The 21,630-nt window shown below is 37.0% G+C and overlaps 2 protein-coding genes across 17 annotated transcripts in view; one reads left to right on the top strand and one right to left on the bottom strand.

The window, feature by feature from the left end:
- fgf17 (fibroblast growth factor 17) overlaps positions 1–16,512 on the bottom strand; it is a 29,343-nt gene extending 12,831 nt beyond the window's left edge. For 3 of the 9 annotated variants that reach the window (XM_005172492.6, XM_005172491.6, XM_073909306.1), the window contains exon 1: positions 15–390. In XM_005172492.6, coding sequence (XP_005172549.1) covers positions 15–46 — 32 coding nt within the window. In that variant the 5' untranslated portion in view covers positions 47–390. 9 annotated transcript variants of the gene reach the window in all.
- adgrd2 (adhesion G protein-coupled receptor D2) overlaps positions 1–21,630 on the top strand; it is a 118,974-nt gene that overhangs the window by 34,194 nt on the left and 63,150 nt on the right. For 7 of the 8 annotated variants that reach the window (XM_073911283.1, XM_073911277.1, XM_073911284.1 and 4 more), the window contains one exon: positions 8,031–8,133. The exons of the other annotated variant lie outside the window; for it this stretch is intronic. The gene's annotated coding sequence lies outside the window, so the exon portion shown is untranslated. Of the gene's footprint in view, positions 1–8,030; positions 8,134–21,630 lie in introns of those variants that run through there. 8 annotated transcript variants of the gene reach the window in all.

Here is a 21,630-nt window from a genome sequence, read left to right on the forward strand (position 1 = left end):
ATATCATAACTTACATGTATAAGTAGCGCTGATTGATCCCATACATTGTGCGAACGCAAAAACTATAAAGTGTTCAATATCCAGGGCTCTCCTGAATGATATTCCTGATTAAACGAGTTCAGTCAAATCCATACGGCGGATAAATCCCAATAGGAGAAAAACCATGCGCGTAAAATCCAGAGGATCGTTTAGTTCCATCATCGTGCGTCTGTTAACCCAGCATTGCGTGTGTGTGTGTCAGTGTGTGTGTGTGTGTGTGTGTGTGTCTGGATCCTCAATACAGAATCAGATCCCACCCATCAAAACCTTCTGTCCCATTCACAGGGTCGCTAAACATCAACATGTGGAGGATTTACATCTTGCGCGATCAGACGCAGACTCTGAGCTCATGTGAGCTGACTCTGGATATTGGCTTTTATAATTGTCTTCTGGTTTCACTGTAATTCGCTGCTGATGGATGATTAATCTCTGCAAATGCACGCTGATGTCTTCTGATCATCGTCTGTATTTAAAGCTCTTTCTGGGAGTGTGTGTGTGTGTGTGTGTGTGTGTGTGAGAGAGAGAGAGAGAGAGAGAGAGAGGCGCGGCTGTTTTTAAGGGGTTTAGTGCACATATACAGTAAAATAAAAGTACATTTTGAAATATGGCAATAATGATATAGTTGCGAAATATATATTTCCTAAATATATTTACTGCAGATATATTTTTGGACGGTTTTTGAAAATATATTTTACATATAAAATAATTCAAAAATAAATTACTTATAATATATATATATATTAATAAAGGGACAATAATTAATATTATTAATGGAGCAGTAATTAAAGCAATAATGATGGACTAATCTTTTCACTTAATACGACATACAGTAAGTAATAAATACATATTTAATAAATAAGCATTTAACAATGTAAAAAATTATATTTAATAAATAGTGATGGAATAATAAATAAAATTATTCATACACAAAAAAACTGACCCCCAAACATTTGACCAGTAATATATATAAATACTAAATAACTATATTTAACAGTTTTTTTGATAATACTAAAGATGACTGTTATTATTTTTATTTATTCATTCATTTTCTTTTTGGCTTAGTCACTTTATTAATCTGTGGTCATCACAGCGGAATAAACTGCCAACTTAATCCAGCATATGTTTTACGCAGCGAATACCCCTCCAGCTGCAACCCATCACTGAGAAACATCCATACAGACTATTCACACACACATACACTACGGACAGTTTTAGCTTACCCAATTCACATGTGTTTGGACTGTGGGGTAAACCGGAGCACCTGGAGGAAACCCACATTAACATGGGGAGAACATGCCAACTCCACACAGAAATGCCAGCTGAGGCTCGAACCAGCGACCTTCTTGCTGTAAGGAGATGTGCTACCCACTGCGCCACCTTGCTGCCATTATTAATATCATTATCATTTTTATTAATAATTACATTAAATACATTTTTAAATACTGGATACTTTTTTGATCTTCATGCACATGCTTTAAGGTTGGCAATGCATTCTTCACTTAAAAATAAATTAAATTAAATCTATTAAAATTTTTTTTATATATATATATATATATATATATATATATATATATATATATATATATATATATATATATATATATATATATATATATATATATATATATTCACACACACACACAATATTAAACAATACAGATACAACATGTATTTAACAAATATTTAAAATATATTATTAATAAATATACAACTGGTCAAAAATATAGGGTAAGGGTGTTTGTTTCATGTTATTGTTTTTCTAAAGAAAATGATTGTGTTAATCAAGGCGGCATTTATTAAATGTAAAAAATTTGTTAAATTGTTGAATATTTATTACATTTTTTAAAGTAACTGCTTTCTTATTGTATGTAGTTTTAAATGAAATTATTACTCCAGTCATTATTGCTTTTATTATTATTAACATTAATAATAATTATAATATTTATAATAATAATTAATGTTAGAGTGAATCTGAAGAAGGACTGTTTGACTCTGAAGGCTGCATAATGAAGCTGAAAATTCATTTTCAAAATCACTGGAATAAATTATTAAAATAAATTATAATCTTGAACAGTAATTTTATAGTGCAATAATATTTCACAATTTTACATTTAGTGCTGTATATGATGACATAAATGAGCCTTGCAGTGCAGGACAAACTTATTTTAAAACATTTAACAATACTGACCCAAAACTAGTCTATCTGTCTGTCTGTCTATCTATCCATCCATCCATCCATCCATCCATCCATCCATCCATCCATCCATCCATCCATGCATCCATCTTTACTGTATATTAGTTGAAAATGTTTTTTCTTCACCCTAAAATATATTTAGGTTGAGATTAAATATATTTTGGATTTCAATAATATGCTTTATTGAACAACAAACATTCAACATGCAGGGGAAAACGCTATATTGTTTCAGTCTATGTGTGTTGGTGTTTCCCCATGAAGGGGCTGCGACTCGCACCTTTTGCTAACCTGCCGGCTGTAATGAGAACACAATGGAGAGCTTTAATCACAGGCGTCCAGCGGGCTTTTGTTCCCTCCTGCAGAATCCACATCAACACTAACGATATAACGTCAACAGGACGCTCGCTTTCCAACACACCGCAGCCATTAGTGCTGTCTTACAAGTGTGCGAGCAATACTGGGTTCCTCACAATCCATTTGTGTTGGGACGACATGAAGGAATTAAGTTAACTCATTGGTTTTTATTGAACTTAAAACAATTAAGTTGTCCGTAAAAACACCTAATGAGGATTGTGTTGTTTCAACACATTTTAATTAAGTGCTCTGAACAAACAGCAAATGTCGTTTTTTGAGTGCGCTGTAAAAAAATGCTGGGTTCCACACAATTCCTTCATGTTGTTCCAACACAAGTCAATTGAGTTAACTTAATGGTTTTGACAGATTTTAGTGGATTGAACATTAAACAATGAAGTTCTCCCAAAAAAACCCTTAAGGATTGTGTGGATTCAACTCATTTTAAATAAGTAGCCTGAACAAACAGGAGTGTGGTTCCCTCATAGGGAAAACTCACGAGGAGTCAAACTAAAGCATTTACTCTAAAAAGAAAAAAAGTTGGGCTTTTTTAACACAGCGTTAGATCAAAATGTACAAATATGCACCATTAAAAAAAAATCTATCCTTTTGACCCAATTGTTGGGTTTTTCTTCACTCAAAAAATGAGCTGAATCAACACAATTATTGAGTTCTTAGGGGGACAGATTAATTGTTTAGGGTGGTACAGTGGCTCAGTTTGCACTGTGGTATCACAGCAAGAAGGTCCCTGATTTAAGTCCCAGCTGAATTGGCTGTAGTGTGTGTGTGTGTGTGTGTGTGTGTGTGAGAGAGAGAGAGAGAATAAGTGTGTATGGGTGTTTCCCATAACTGGGTTGCAGCTGTAAGGGCATCCGCTTTGTAAAACATATGCTGGATAAGTTGTCGGTTCATTCCGCTGTGGCGACCCCTGATTAACAAAGGGGCTAAGCTGAAGGAAAATGAATGAATGAATGAAAAAAGATGATTCAATGATGATTTCTTGAATTTATGTTAAAAAAAAAAGGGGTAACACTTTACAATAAGGTTCATTAGTTAATGCATTTACCAACATGAATTAATCATGAACAACACATGTACAGCATTTATTAATCATAATTGAACATTTACTAATGCATTATTAACATCCAAGTCCATGCTTGTTAACATTAGTTAATGCACCATGAGTTAACATGAACTAACAATGAACTACTGTATTTACATTAACTAACGTTAACTAGCATGAACAAATACAGTAGTAAATGTATTGTTCATTGTTTGTTCATGTAAGTAAATGCATTAATTAACATTAACTAATGAACCTTATTGTAAAGTGTGACCAAAAAAGGTTACGTACGTGGTTGTAAACAATTTATTAGGGCTGTAAATGAACAAATTAAGTTGACCATTACTACATTTAGATTGTTTGTTTAAATGCAGCAAATATTAATTGTTTGCAACAATTTTGCAGACATCTTTTTTTTTCAGTGCACCCAAAAAATGATGTTTGCACCTTGTGCTGGTCACACTTTACAATAAGGTTCATTAGTTAATGTTAATTAATGCATTTAGTAACATGAACAAACAATGAAGAATACATCTACTACTGTATTTGTTCATGTTAGTTACTGTTAGTTAATGAAAATACAGTAGTTCAATGTTAGTTAATTGGTGCATTAACTAATGTTAACAAGCATGGACTCGAATGTTAATAATGCATTAGTAAATGTTCAGTTATGATTAATAAATGCTGTACATGTGTTGTTCATGATTAGTTCATGTTAGTAAATGCATTAACTAATGAACCTTATTGTAAAGTGTTACCCCTTTGCTCAAGCTACTTCTTGATTTTTGCGTGACAACTAAATTGTTTTATGTTCAATCCACTTAAATTTGTAAAAACTAATAAGTTGACCTAATTCCTTCATGTCGCCTCAACACAAATCGATATTTTACAGTGTATATTTGACCCAATGTTGGGTTGAAAAACCCAGTGTTTTTAGAGTTTTTCAAAACACTTTGAAAAGTTTAAAAAGAGTTTAACAAACTCCACTTGATGGTCACTAAAGCAAAACCAGCACTGCTTACAGTAGTGCACACTAAAATACTGGGCTGTTTTAACACAACACTGGGTCCAATATGGACAACCCCACCCCAAAAAGTAACTGAATTGAAAAAAAAATGTACAAAACGATTTGCTTTGTCTCTATTTGACCCAAAAAACAGCATTTTTTTACAGTGTGTTCTCATGAAAAACAAGTTCATTTAAGTGTATTAGTATACTCCTTTTAGGGCGGCGCAGTGGCACAGTAGGTATTGCTGTCGCCTCACAGCAAGAAGGTCGCTGTGTCTGGATGTTTCCCAGAGAAGGGTTGTGGCTGGAAGGGCATCCGGTGCGTAAAAACTTGCTGGATAAGTTGGCGGTTCATTCCACTGTGGCGACCCCGGATTAATAAAGCAACTAAGCCAACAAGAAAATGAATGACTGAGTATACTCCTTTTAAGCTGAAATAAGAGTACACTCTAAATTAAACTCTATAATATTAATGATTGAGTTTGACCTTGTTTAACCCAATATTGGGTTACCACAACCCAGCTCTAAGTGTAAATTTCATTTAGATCCCTTTTTTTTTTACCCTTACTACTATTTCATTGCTACTTTCTTTGAAATATTTGTAAACGTTCACATTTCTGCTTGCTGTTGCGTTGGGAAAGAAGGTTTTTATAATCCTACAGTGGGTCAAATAAAAAAACAACGTTGGGTTAAAACAGCCCAGTGTTTTTAGAGATTTAAAGTCCACTTGATGGGTCACTAATGCAAAACCAGAGAAACCTCCAGTGGTACTCTGTAAAACACTGGGTTGTTTTAACCCAACATTGGGTCAAACATGGACAAGTATGTGTTTTGCCTTAGTAGCTGTGTTTCCTTCCACCTGTTTTTATACACATTTGGAATATCGCATTAAAAATGTTTAATGGAAACACCAAGATGCGCATTTCTGTTTTGTTTTTTCAAAATAAAAAATTAATAATTTCAGCTGATTACAAATGTAAAAATTCCCCTCAGCTACATTAGCTTTAGTGTCAGAAATTATGATGACAAACCTACTTAAATGCAGTTTTACAGTTAAATCTGTAGGATTGTCGATACCTCAGTTTTCCTCAGCTCTGTAATGTGCTGCTGCTCGAATGTAAACTCCTGCAGAATCTGTGAATCTGCCGGTCAGGTCGGCGACAGACATGGACGTGGTGTTTATTGCAGCATTTTCTCCACCCGTCAGTTTGTATTTAGCTAACAATAGACTGATAAACAGCCAGCAGGGTGTGAATAGTTACTGTGAGGCAGGTGTGTGTGTGTGTGTGTGTGTGTGTGTGTGTGTAACACAAATACATGTTTTTTCATTGAATTCATACATATTTAAAATTAAATTTAATTACAGGTGTTTTTTTAATTCATAATAGTTTGTGTAAAATATGTGTATATTTATATTAGTTTATAAAAAATGTCAAAGAATTAATCGCATACAAGCTATATATACATATATCAGGGGTTACATAAATATATATGTACATTTTTTTATTTTAATTTATGTACAATGTGTGTGATTTTTTTTCATGTAGGCATAAATATACACTGCATATATTATGTAAAAACACACTTTTTCTTTTCTGCTTAGTCCCTTTTTTAATCTGGGGTTACCACAGCGGAATGAACCGCCAACTCATCCAGCATATGTTTTACGCAGTAAATGACCTTCCAGCTGCAACCCATCACTGGGAAACATCCGTACGCTCTCATTCACACACACACTCATACACTAGGACCAATTGAGATAATCAATTCCCCTATAGTGCATGTGTTTGGACTGTGGGGGAAACCAGAGCACCTTGAGGAAACCCATGCCAACATGGGGAGAACATGCAACCACACAGAAACGCCAACTGGCCCAGCCAAGGCTCAAACCAGCGACCTTCTTGCTGTGAGGCGACAGCACTAATATATATATATATATATATATATGGGATGTTAAGGTGATAAAATGTTTTAAACATTCTTTTATTAAAATTAATAATTCATATTTAATATTTTTATATTTCTTTTATGCAAGTTTTTAAATATATGCATTTTATTATTATTATATTATTATTATTGTTCAATATTATATAAAAAGTATTTAGCCATTTTATTACTATTTATTTATTTATGTTTACCATTTACTATGCTTGATTGATTGATTGATTGATTGATTGATTGATTGATTGATTGATTCAATTGATTCAATTCAATTCAATTCAAATCAATTCAATTCAGCTTTTAATTCAATTCAATTCAATTCAATTTTTTTGCCAGTTTAGTGGCTAATTCGTAAGAATTACGACAAGTTCAGTCGTAGGAAATTTTACAATTTTAACAAGAAGGCGTGGCACCTAACCCCACCCCTAAACCCAACTGTCATTGGGGGATGAGCAAATCGTACTAAATTGTACAAATTAGATTGTACGAATTCATAAGAATTAGCCACTAAATCAAAGTTACGAAATGCCGTGGGATTGTGTTGGATATTCCATGTTTTTATATTGTTGGCCTGTAACCTTTGCTAATTGATTTTCCCGATGTACCAAAATGACAAAACAAACTTTTTAGAAAATGTGCAAAACTGACAAACACAAGTGAGGCTCATTAAAAATACAGGCACTGCACTTCATACTTACGAAACGGAAAATAAGTTGCTCCAGATATGTTTCATTGCACATTACTGATTACAAATCCACTAGAGGGCGCTGTAGAGAGTGAGACTGAGGCAGTTGTCTTTGGACCACTTGAACCTAAAATAAAATGATAGGCAGTTTAGCTGATTGCGTAAAGCCATTGATAAAAAAGTAGTTAGTGTCTTTGACTCCGCCCTGTTATTCGATTAGTGCTGTAATAAAATGCTGATTTTTTTTCAGTTAAGATTACTGCAATCCAGGCTCATTATGAATATATACCCCGTTTACATTTCTGGAGAGCGCCAAATACATGGCAAGAGCTATGATTTTTTGCAGTTTTTGTTTTCGCGAATCCATCAGAGTCCACTATGTACGCTTTTTCAGATTTCTCTCGCCAGTGCCATTCGCTCCTGCTGTTCTCGCGTAAATCCAACAGAGGCCGCTGTGTATGGTTTTTCAGATCTCAAATTTCCCTTGCGAGTGCCATTCATGCCTGCACATCGGATGTAAATCCACCAGAGATCGCTGTCCACTGACCAGCCAATGACCCCAGCCACCCCTTCCTTACACCCAACCGATAGTGTTTTTAAAAGCAATCCAGAAAAAGAAAGCCACCTGATTTTTACCAAGTTTTCAGATCTTATTGTGTTTTCGACCTGTTATTTACTTGTTTATTTTATTTTTTGCCTTCTGTTTATATCTTACCTGCTTTCTGAAACCGCTCTTCGCCCGACTCCAGCTCTGTCATCACTGCCAACTCCCACTCTGCGTCTCAAGTCCACTTATGTACGCGGCGAGCCACTGGACAAACTGGTATCAGTGAAAAAGCCATCCATACAGAGGTAAGTGGTCAGTAGAAGTGTTAACAGAAACAAAAGCAGTCGGTGACACCATACCACCCCGTAGAGTTAATCTCAAAGACGAAATGGAGCCAGACGCACCTTTGGCTACATAATTCGTGCTCTCAAGAAATGTATACAGGGGTACCAATCCACAATGAGCCTGTGTTGGATTACGGACCAACATGAAAGTGTGTGTGTGTGTGTGTGTGTGCATCAGAGGGTTTAAGCAGTGTATCTCCTCAGCTGCATCGCTCCCAGCAGGACGCCATGGGTGTGGTCTGGTGTTTTTGGGATGTAAGGTGTCCTAATCAAACAACACACACATCTTTCCCCCTCCTCGATCACTTTGCAAAGCACCGGCCGCTGAGATCTGAGCCTCTGAAACACGATCTATTTACTATTTATTCCCGTCTTCGGCTTTGCTTGCTAACATAGTGACAGAAATAACCTGATCAGACAGCAACCCGAGCAGAATTTACAACTGAAGTCTGAATTATTCGCCCTCCTGTATATTTTTCCCACCATTTCTGTTCATTTCTAATCATAATAGTTTTAATAACTCATCTCTAATAACTGATTTATTTTCTATCTGCCGTGACAGCACATACTATTAGACTAGATATTCTTCAAGACACTAGTATTCAGCTTAAAGTGACATGTAAAGGCTTCACTAGGGTAATTAGGGTAAAGTTAGGGTAATTAGGCAAGTCATTGTATAACAGTGGTTTGTTCTGGAGACAATCCAACACTAATATTGCTGAAGGGGGCTAATAATATTGACTTTAAAATGGGTGTAAAACAATTAAAAACTGCTTTTATTCTATCTGAAATAAAACAAATCAGACTTTCTCCAGAAGAATAAATATTATAGGAAATACTGTGAAAAATTCCTGAATCTGTTCAACAATATTTGGGAAATATTTGACAAAGAAATTCACAGGAGGATGAATAATTTCATATTCAATTGGGCATCCCAGTAAATAAAGACTCGCAGTTGCTGTAAAACACACAGATGACAAGTGGACGTGGGATCTTGTTTGTGTTCAGAGTTTCAATGTCGAAGTGTTGACACGTGATGACAGCACGCAGTCGTGTTGAGATGCTCATTTCTACTGCTGTCAAGGCCTACATCCAATATAAGCAGCTCTAAAATTAACTGGTTATAAAACAACATGTAATTGCTGATCTGCAGATCTACTGGGATTTTCACCCACAACCATCTCTAGGGTTTACAGAGAATGGTCTGACAAAGAGGAAATATCCAGTGAGCGGCAGTTCTGTCTCGTTGATGGTCAGAGGAGAATGGCCAGACTGGTTCCAGCTGATAGAAAGGCAACAGTAACTCAAATATGCACTCGTTACAACCGAGCTCTGCAGAAGAGCATCTCTGCACGTCCAATCTTGAGGCGGATGGGCTACAGCAGCAGAAGAGCACACCGGGTGCCGCTCCTGTCAGCTAAGAACAGGAAACTGAGGCTACAATTCACACAGACTCACCAAAACTGGACAATAGAAGATTGGAGAAACGTTGCTGCTCTGATGAGTCTCCATTTCTGCTGACACATTCAGATGATCGGCTCACAATTTGGCCTCAACAACATGAAAGCATGGATCATCCTGCCTTGTATCAGCGGTTCAGGCTGGTGGTGGTGGTGTAATGGTGAGGGGGAGATTTTTTTTGGGTCCATTAGTACCAATTGAGCATCAACGCCACAGCCTACCTGAGTATTGCTGCTGACCATGTCCATCCCTTTATGAGCACAGTGTCTCCATCTTCTGATGGCTACTTCCAGCAGGATAACGCAGCATGTCATAAAGTGCAATCATCTCAGACTGGTTTCTTGAACATGACAATGAGTTCACTGTACTCAAATGTCCTCCACAGATACCAGCTCTCAATCAAATAGAGCACCTTTGGGATGTGTTGGAATGGCAGCAACTGCGTGATGCTATCATGTCAATATGGAGCAAAATAGGAATATTACCAGTAGCTTGTTGAATCTATGGCACAAAGAATTAGGGCAGTTCTGAAGGCAAAAGGGGGTCCAACACGATACTAGTAAGGTATACCTAATAAAGTGGCCGGTAAGTGTATTTGGCAGTGTTGATAACCAGTACTGGGTTGCGGCTGGAAGGGCATCCACAAAGCAAATGCTGGTTTCAATGTTGGTCTTGCTGGTCTCAATGCTGGTCAGGAGCAGCACTTAGACCAGCAAAACCAGCATTGAGACCAGCACTGAAACCAGCAAAACCAGCATTGAGACCAGCATCAAAACATACCTTACCAGCATACGCTGTTTTTTCAGCAGGGTGTTGTGAATAATTTATGGGATATTCTAAGGTTATTAAAATTGATAGTGTAAGGTAGTCTCAGAGATGTGCTGTAATTGTTATATATTTAATATAATTGTGTTTCCTTCTCATGTGATTAATTTGACTTAGTGTTTGTGTTTTTTTTTTTACAGATACACTACCATGTATGTCTTTTTTGCCATGTGTGTTTGCTCGGATAACATATAATTTCTTAGTACTAATTTCCTTTTGTATTTTCTTGTTCTCTCAACTTCTGTCATTTTTGGCCATCCAGACAAGAAATGTTCAGTTAACACAACTTTTGCTCGGATAACATATAATTTCTTAGTACTAATTTCCTTTTGTATTTTCTTGTTCACTCAACTTCTGTCATTTCAGTCCTGCAGACAAGAAATGTTCAGTTTGCACAACTTAAAAATATTTGTTGTGCTGCAGGTGCAGGTTTCCAGAAAACTACTAATGTTAAGTTGACTCAACTAGACATTTTTTGTTTCACTGACAAATTATTTTCAGTCAGTGTAGCTGATGTTTTCAAAAGTTGAGTAAACAAGAAAAAACAGAAGGAAATTAGTACTAAGATTTTTTTTGTTGAACTGGCTTAAAATTTTTTACAGTGAAGGCATGAAAGCTTCCTTGTCATAAAAGGTCAATTTTTGGAGACATTTATTGACCTTGACACCCAGCACCGTGGGTTTACGGGGTCTCAATGATGTCATTTCAGTATTTTAATCGCATCACAGGACTTCAGCTGTGTTCCATTTGACAGTAAATGCACTTAGAAAAGACTCAATAGGGTATTCCACAATCATAAATTCAATATAAAAGAAGACTTACTTATTGAAGATTATCTGTTAACATTCCTTCATTTTCTTTTCGGCTTGGTCCCTTTATTAATCTGGGGTTGCCACAGTGGAATGAACTGCCAACTTATCCAGCATATGTTTTTCGCAGCGGATGCCCTTCCAGCTGCAACCCATCACTGGGAAACACCCATACGCACTCATTCACACACATGCATTACAGACAATTTAGCTTACCCAATTCACCACATGTCTTTGGACTTGTAGGGGAAACCGGAGCACCCGGAGGAAACCCGCACAAACACGGGGAGAACATGCAAACTCCACTCAGAAATGCCAACTGACCCAGCCGAGGCTCGAACCAGTGACCTTCTTGCTGTGAGGAGATTGTGCTACCCACTGAGCCACCGTGCCACCCCTATCTGATAGCAATATGCATAAAAAGGAAACATCTTAATTGTATGCACAACAATATAACCGGAGCTGTTAGCGGTGTGTTAGTGTAGTAGTGTGAGCTGCAAGTGAAAGGTCGACTGGTGGTCTCCAAAACAGCTTCAACCACATCGTAAAAAAAAAAAAAACCGAACCATAAAACACAACTGGCTACTCGCTTCTGACCCCACAAAAATAGAGACAAAGCTTCAAAAACCGGGTGGTCTGATCTCAATTTACAGCGTACAGTAAAATGATTGAGGTATAGCTGGTTTTATATCCACACATGCCTTTTTGAACAGTGACAATTTGTGACATGCCCCTTTTAATATTTGGTCTGATATCCCATGACTTCAAAAGCACTTCAGCACTATTTAACTGACTGTGAACAATAATAATCCGCTTTGATCGTCGTTGGCTGCTAATATGATTTCCCTAAAATTCTATAATACAGGAGCAAGTCTAAATGTGTGAATATAACTTTACCCTAATGGGAAAGTACCACAACACCCGGACGAAACTCCTCTCAAGTCCAAACAAACCAAATGAGAATGAAAAGATTTGGATTCTCCCTCCTAACGGAGTGTGTTTACGGCTAGTTATTGCACTGTCCGCTGACCCTTAGTTTTACCCCAGCCATTTGCAAGCTGACCATTTGAGCTTGCCAAATTTGACACAGCTGACGCAGGCAATAAATTTGAACTACCTCCCCCTGGATCTGCGATCAGCCCCTCACCCTCACAACAAACACCTATGGAGGATCAGACTCCGCTGCATTCACACTGTGGTTCAAGTGACCCAATTCTGATTATTGTTCATCCATTCCAGCATAAGACGTTAATATTATGTTAGATTTAGGTAGTGATGTCGGGTGACCAAAAGTCAACGTCTAGCCAGCGTCCAAGGACGTTGTTTTGATGTCCAACGTTGATATTTGGTTGATTTTAGGTTGTGTTTAAAGTGCGCAAAATCCATCATCTTAAACCAGTGTGATATTGACGTCACATACTGGCATTTGTTCATCAGGATTGGCAACCAAAATTTAACGTCTGATAGACGTCATAGTGGTATTGTCCACACAACGTCAATCATTAGACGTTGATATTTGGTTGATTTTAGGTGTTTGAAAGTGACCAAATATCAATGGAGCCAGATCAGTCTCAAAAATAATTCATTCACAATTCACAATTGACATTTACAACATTTAATTTGTCAACATTGGGATGTGAAAATAAGGGACCCCCCCCCCCCCCCCCAAAAAAAAATCTTAAAAATCCCCAAATTACTAAATATGTTCATTTGGAGCTGTTTCATTGTAAATAAACAATTAAATGGTCAGTGTTGATGCGAATATTTTGGTCATTGGTTCAGAAGCGTTTGTTGCTTGAATGGGTCAATAAAAAAAGTGAAATGTCCATAGATTTGCAAATAAAGTTGGATATTCCAATCCATTTATTGCCCATTTTGTCAAAAAAAAAAAAAAGTTAACATCAAAATAAATATAAATCCGTTCTCACAACCAAGTTTGTTTGACCTTCTTCTACGCCCCTCAGCTCGTCGCGAGGAGAGCATAAATACCAAATACAACCTCTAGTGGTGCGAAAGAAAATTGCAACCCATAAATGGCTCCAACACTCAATAATATGTTTTATTATTAATATTTACAAAAGAAAAAATAAAGATATACATTAGCAGCAAATACATTTTTTCATTTGATTACATTAATTAACAGGTGTCGCTTTAAAAATGCACACATCTAACGTTATATTGAAAGCATTCGATTGCTTTCCTATAACTTTTTATACTCAGTTAAGGTGAAATTAGTTGCTTTTTAAATTTTATTCAACATAGAAATATATAGACATAGCCTTTTATGCTAGTACAGGCACTTTTTTGATATTATATTTACAGAATTATTGTTATTATGAATTTACATACAGTACCTTACTGTGAAAGTAATGCAACTATTAGCCAGTAATTTACTGTAAATTTAAGGTCAAATATTTTACAGTGCACTGTGGATTGAGTAAATATATATATATATATATATATATATATATATATATATATATATATATATATATATATATATATATATATATATATATATATATATATATACATATATTTTAAATACATATAGAGCAAGGTAAATGCTGATGTATATACAGTATTCTTCCTGTAATTGATTTATAGTTACTGGCAAACTGCTGCCAATAAGTTACACTGTAAAAATATTGTTACTGTAATTTTTCACCGTAAATCACATTAGTGTCACTTTACAGGATTTAACTGTTAAATTTGACATATTCAGAATTTTATTGTAAAATCAAGGCAGGAATACAGCAAATTACTGTAAAAATGGCTATATCTTTTGTACATTAATTATAGGAATTCAAACCCTATTAATCTTTCATTCGACAGAAATGAAAACACATGAACTTTTATGCGAGTACAGGTAGTTTTTTAATATTTGGAAATATTTACAGAATTATTGTCGTTATAAAATATCTCACAGATATTTATGTGAATTAATATACAGTAACTTACTGTGAAAGTAATGCAATTATTAGCCAGTAATTTACTGTAGGTTTAGTGTCAAATGTTTTACAATGAAGACAATTTAAAAACATATAGAGCAAGATAAAAGGCGCTGTGTATACAGTATTCTTCCTGTAATTGATTTACAGTAAGTTACTGGTGAACTGCTGCCAGTGAGTTACACTATAAAAAAATGTTACTGTAATTTTTCACAATAAATCACAGTAGTGTCACAATTTTACATATTCAGAATTGTATAGTAAAATTAAGACAAGCATGACGATTACAGCAAATTACTGTAAAACAGCTATATGTCTTTTACACAATAGTTATAGGATTTCAAACCTTTTTTTATTTTATTAAACTTTGAATTGTATACTTTTATTTTTTATTGTATGTTTTATGATAATACAGGCACTTTTAAGATATTCTATTTACAGAATTATTGTTATTATGAATTTATATACAGTACCTTTCTGTGAAAGTAATGCAATTATTAGCCAGTAATTTATAGAGGAAGATAAATGGTGCTGTAAATACTGAATTCCTATAATTGATTTACAGTAAGTTACTGTAGATTCTCTAGGAAACCGTTAACAGTGTTATTCTGCTTGGATAGAGTCTGAATGTCCTTTCAGACGTGGAAACCTGAGTTTGTGTTGCTCAATTATCAGCCAGTATCTCTGACTGTTGATGTGCCAGTCTACAGCTCGGGTCTGCAGTTAAAATAGCCGTCTGCTGGACCGACTCAGACATCTGTGTTATTTTTAAGAGGCAAAATGTCAGCGTGCTGCAAACAGGCGGAAAGCAGAGCATGTGTGGCTGAAATCACGGCTCCGGTCGGAGTCTTATCATCACCACTGCACACCTACTAACAGACGCATTCATTTGAAGTCAGAATTATTATCCCTCCTGTATATTTTTTTCTCTCAATTTCAGTCTAATGGAGAGAAGATTTTACAATACAGTAACAGATTTTTTTACTAGGACAGCACATAATATTAGACTAGATGTTCTTCAAGACACTAGTATTCAAGTTAAAGGGACATTTAAAGGCTTCACTAGGGTAATTAGGGTAAAGTTATGGTAATTAGGCAAGTCATTGTATAACAGTGGTTTGTTCTGGAGACAATCCAACACTAATATTGCTGAAGGGGGCTAATAATATTGACCTTAAAATGGCTTTAAAACAATTAAAATCTAATAATATTTGTCTAGATATTCTTCAAGACACTTCTATACAGCTTAAAGTGACATTTAAAGGCTTAACTAGGGTAATTAGGGTAACTAGGCAGGTTAGGGTAATTAGGAAAGTCACTGTATAACGATGGTTTGTTCTGGAGACTATCGAGAAAAATATATAGCTTAAGAGGGCTGTATGTTGACCTTTAAATGGTGTTTAAAAAAATGTAAAACTGCTTTTATTCTAGTCAAAATAAAACAAATAAGACTTTCTCCAGAAGAAAAAATATTATCAGACATACTGTGAAAATTTCCTTGCTCTGTTAAACATCATTTGGGAAATATTTAAAAGAGAAAAAAAAAATGTTATTTGTTAAATACACTGTCATGTAGGGAAATTGGACCCCCCCACACACAATAATTATAACTTTAACTGTATTTATTTATTTATTTATTGCACCTTTTAAGCTCCAAAACGTGTCAAATAATATTACAATTATCTATTTTATAGAAGAAAATATACTGTCTTTTTATGTTGGTTATTTCATTCTGAATCATATTTTAAAACAGAGGAGATCAGATTACTAATTGTTTTCTTTTAGCGAATCAGGATAATTTTTTATTAGCTAAAGACCTTAGATTCGCATAAAATTGGAATCAAAAGCTTTTCAGGTAAACACACTCTTAGATATTGATAAATCTGCAGCATCTGTTAATAAAGTCATGTATTAAGAGCAGGTTGTGTGTGTTCAGACTGACGTGACCTCCATGTGTCCGTTATATCACTATAGTCTCGTCTGCGGTCTTATTGTTGTCATCAGGCAACGCACACACTTCATCACATTCATATCACACACACACACACACACACACACACACACACACACACACACACACACATGCACACTGCCGGCTCTCCATTAACAGTTGTGTTGAGTTCTGCAGAGCCACTTAAACTTCCCTATTGTGTGCTTTTTGAAGAGCGTTTACTCACACGGGGCTCAGATCTTTCTCCAGCGACAAGCAGGACTTCGTCTGGTAAAATTAGCCTGCCAAACAACTCATCATATTGCTCTCACATTAACACATTAGCAACAGAAATCCCAGAACTTGCATAGAGCACAGGCAGTGCTTCGAGACATATGAGACGCACATTGAAATGCTTGACCATCCGTAATGGTTTGAATGATTTTTTTGTAAGCTTTGAGTTTAATATTCATTCAATTATTCATTTTACTTTAGCTTAGTCCCTTATTTATTAGGGGTTGCCACGGTGGAATGAACCGTCAACTATTATAGCATATGTTTTATACAGCGGATGCCCTTCCAGCGGCAACCCAGTACAAACACATTTACACACACACACTCATCCACTATGGACAGTTTAGTTCATCATTTCCCCTATAGCGCATGTGTTTGGACTGTGGGGGAAACCGGAGCACCCGGAGGAAACCCACGCCAACACGGGGAGAACCCCACATAGAAATACCAAGTGAACCAGCCGGGACTCAAACCAGCAACCTTTTTGCTGTGAGGCGACAGTGCTAGCTACTGTGCCGCTCACAACAAACTACATTCATTCATTCATTTTTTTTTCGGCTTAGTCCCCTTATTAATCTAGGGTCGCCACAGCGGAATGAACCGCCAACTTATCCTGCATATTTTTTAAGCAGTGGATACCCTTCCAGCTGCAACCCATCACTGGGAAATACCCATACACTCCCATTCACACTACGGACAATTTAGCCTACCCAATTCACCTACACCACATGTCTTTGGACTGGTGAGGGGTAACCAGAGCTGAGAATATATTATACACTCCAAAATACTACAACTGCTGTTTTTTTAAACTACTTATTTAAAATTAGCTGAAACGACACCATTTTTTAGTTTTATGTTTTAAAACATTTTTTCATGTTTTATGTTCAGTCCACTTGTATTAGTAAAAACGAATGAGTTGAATTAATGTTAGTCCCGACACAAATGTATTGTGTGCAACTGCAAAGCAACACCTTGGCAACCACCCCACCTTAGCAACTGCATGAGAACGCACTCTAGAAAGCCTAGAACTACTAAGCAAACACTTTTTAGTGTCCTAGTAATCACTGAAATAAATGTCCAGGTTAAAACACCTTAGCAACTGCATAGCAACACCTTGGCAACCACCACACCTCAGCAACTGCACGAGAACACACTCTAGAAAGCCTAGAACTACTTAGCAACAACTTTTAAGTGTCCTAGTTACCCCTGAAAGAAATGCCTATGTAAAGACACCTTAGCAACTGCATAGCAACACTTTGGCAACCACCCCACCTTAGCAACTGCATAAGAACACACTCTCAAAAACCTTAGCAATCACTTTTAAATGTCCTAGTAACCAATGAAACAAGTGACCACGTTAAAATACCTTAGCTACTGCATAGCAACACCTTGGCAACCACCCCAACTTAGCAACTGCACAAGAACCCACTATAAAAAGCTTAGAACTACTTAGCAACCACTTTTAAATGCCCTAGTAACCACTGAAACAAATGGCCAAGTTAAAACACCTTAGCAACTGTATAGCAACACCTTGGCAACCATCACACCTCAGCAACTGCACGAGAACACACTCTAGAAAACCTTAGCAACCAAATTGAAATGTCATAGAATCCAATGAATCAAATGCCTACGTGAAAGCAACTTAGCAACTGCATAGCAACACCTTGGCAACGACCCCACCATAGCAACTGCATAAGAACACACTCTAGAAAACCTTAGCAACCCATTTTAAATGTCCTAGTAACCAATGAAACAAGTGACCACGTTAAAATACCTTAGCAACTGCATAACAACACCTTGGCAACCACCCCGCCTTAGCAACTGCATAAGAACACACTCTAGAAAACCTAGGACAACTTAGCAACCACTTTTAAATGTCCTAGTAATCAATGAAACAAGTGACCACGCTAAAATACCTTAGCAACTGCATAGCAACACCTTGGCAACCACCTCACCTTACCAAATGCACGAGAACACACTCTAGAATACCCAGAACTACTTAGCAACCACTTTTAAATGTCCTAGTAACGACAGAAACAAATGACCCAGTTAAAACACCCTAGCAACTCCTTGGCAACCACCACACCTTAGCAACTGCATAAGAACACACTCAAGAAAACCTAGAACTGTTTAGCAACCACATTTAAATGTTCTAGTAACTAATAAAACAAAATGGCCAAGTTAAAACACCTTAGCAACTGCATAGCAACACCTTGGCAACCACCACACCTTAGCAACTGTATGAAAACACACCCAAAACATAGAAAACCTTAGCAACCACATTTGAACGGCTTATAGTAGCAACAGAGGGCCACACAAACACCTTAGCGACAGCATAGGAACAAATTAAAATCACTTAAAACACATTGAAACCACCCCTGAACACCTAAATCCTGATAACTGCATGCTAAAAAACACCTTATAGATGCACCTTAACAACCAGTCAAACACCTTAGCAACAGCATGGCAACATTCTGTAGGAACAGAACTCCATGAGTGTCAGAGTGGTTGAATGGCAGTCTCAGTGTGTGTGTGTGTGTGTGTGTGTGTGTGTCTAGCCTCCTCCTCCTCCTCCTCTCCCCCAGTCTGTCTGTCTGATGTGTCTGTGTTTCACACCTGATGCTAAAACCGCTGCACTTCACACTGGAATTTTCCGCTTTCTATTTTCTGTTGCAGCTCGCCGGCCCCCAGCACACACACCCCCAGCGGCCCCTACAACGCAGATACAACACTGCACTCCCTCTAACACACACTTTTATGCCCTTCCAGCTGCAACCCATCACTGGGAAACATCCATACACTCTTATTCACGCACACTCGTAGACCACGGCCAGTTTAGTTAATCAATTCCCCTATAGCGCATGTGTTTGGACTGTGGTGAAAACCGGAACACCCGGAGGAAACCCACACCAACATAGGGAGAACATGCAAACTCCACACAGAATTGGACTCAAACCAGCGACCTTCTTGCTGCGAGACCACCATTCTAACCACTAAGGCACTGTTTACAAACCTTTGTTACTATTTTATCTCAGTAAACTCCTAACTTTCTGCTTATTAAGGGAAAGGTAGTAGTTGGGTTTAGTTATTGGGTAGAATTAGAGATGTTTAATAACGATGATCATGCTTAATATAAGTTCTAATTAACAGCCAATATCTTAATAATAGGCCGGTAATAGACCACTGTAGGGCAAAGTTCACCAAAAACTACAATATTCTGTCATCATTTACTTTCCCTTCACTTGTTTCAAACCTTTATGAGTTTCTTTATTCTGTTGAACACAAATGAATATAGTTTGAGGAAGGCTGGAAACCGGTAACCATTGACTTCCATAGTATTTGTTTTTCCTACCATTGAAGTCAATGGTTACAGGATTTCAGCATTCTTCAAAATATCTTATTTTGTGTTCAACAGAATAAAGAAACTCATAAAGGTGAGGGAGAGTAAATAGTGAGTAAAAACGCATACTATGGAAGTCAATGGTTACAGGTTTCCAGAATTCTTCAAAATATCTTCTTTCATGTTCAACAGATCAAAAGAAACCCATAAAGGTTTGGAACAAGTGAAAGGAGCGTAAATGATGGCAGAATGTTCATTTTTGGGTGAACTGTCCCTTTAATTCGTGTGTATATTATCTTCCAATTCTCATTTAAAGGGACAGTTCTCCCAAAAACAAAAATGCTGTCATCATTTACGTTCCTTTCACTTGTTCCAAACCTTTATGGGTTTCTTTTGATCTGTTGAACATGAAAGAAGATATTTTGAAGAATTCTGGAAACCTGTAACCATTGACTTCCATAGTATCAGTTTTTTTACTAATATGTTGGATATGGATTTCAACATTCTTCAAAATATCTTCTTTCATGTTCAACATTAAAAACAAACACTTAAAGGCTTGGAACCACTTGAGGAAGCTTTAATAGTGAGTGAATTTTCATTTTAGGTGAACTAACCCTTTACTTACATTGAGAACTGGTCTCTTTAAAGAAGTCTTACCAAAGTATTGAATGCACTTAGCATTTCTTTATTGTGTGCTGGTGTTGGAGGATGAGGTGGTCTAGCGTGGGAATTGTGTGGGTTTTTTTTCGGGTCATCCAGCAGGACCTCTTACCTGTCCCTGACCCCTGAACCTGCAGTCAATCTGTCCACACCTTCATTTCCTCTTCAGTGATCACCTGAGCTCACAATCTACAGCCGCATCTCTGACCTCCGCATCGCACCTGAAGAAACACACAACACTTCACATATATATAAAGGGCTGCATAGTGGCTCAATCGTTAGAGAAGAAGGTCGCACGAAGGTTTGACTCCCGGCTGCATGGGTCAGTTAGCATTTCTGTGTGGAGTTTGCATGTTCTCCCCGTGTTGGCATGGGTCTCCTCAGGGTGCTCCGGTTTCCCCCACAGTCCAAACACATGCGCTATATATATATATATACACTCTACTCACCGGCCACTTTATTAGGTACACCTGTTCAACTGCTCGTTAACGCAACTTTCTAATCCTTCAATCACATAAAAGTAACTCAGTGCATTTAGGTATGGTCAAGACAATCAGCTGCAGCTCAAACCGAGCATCGAAATGAGGAAGAATACCAATTAGTACCAATTAAACATCAAGTCAACGCCTACAACAGCCTACCTGAGTATTGCTGCTGACCATGTCCATCCCTTTATGAGCACAGTGTCTCCATCTTCTGATGGCTACTTCCAGCAGGATAACGCAGCATGTCATAAAGCTCAATCATCTCAGACTGCTTTCTTGAACATGACGATGAGTTCACTGCACTCAAATGGCCTCCACAGTCACCAGTCTCAATCCAATAGAGCAGCTTTGGGATGTGGTGGAGCGGGAGGTTGGCATCATGGATGTGCAGCCGACAAATCTGCAGCAACTGTGTGATGCTATCATGACAATATGGAGCAAAATCTCTGAGGAATATTTCCAGTAGCTTGCTGAATCTCTGCCACGAAGGATTAAGGCAGTTCTGAAGGCAAAAGAGGGTCCAACCAGGTACTAGTAAGGTGTACCTAATAAAGTGGCCGAATAGTATATGTATATATATATGTACACTTTTTTATTGCGATAAATGAGATTTCTTTGTGTAAACTATGATGATTCTGATGTCATGTTGACTTTTAACTTTCTATTTGAAATGTGAGAAACACACTCAGTGGCAGAGCTGCGT

This window comes from Danio rerio, chromosome 8 (genome assembly GCF_049306965.1).
Source record: "Danio rerio strain Tuebingen ecotype United States chromosome 8, GRCz12tu, whole genome shotgun sequence".
Lineage (NCBI taxonomy): Eukaryota > Metazoa > Chordata > Actinopteri > Cypriniformes > Danionidae > Danio > Danio rerio.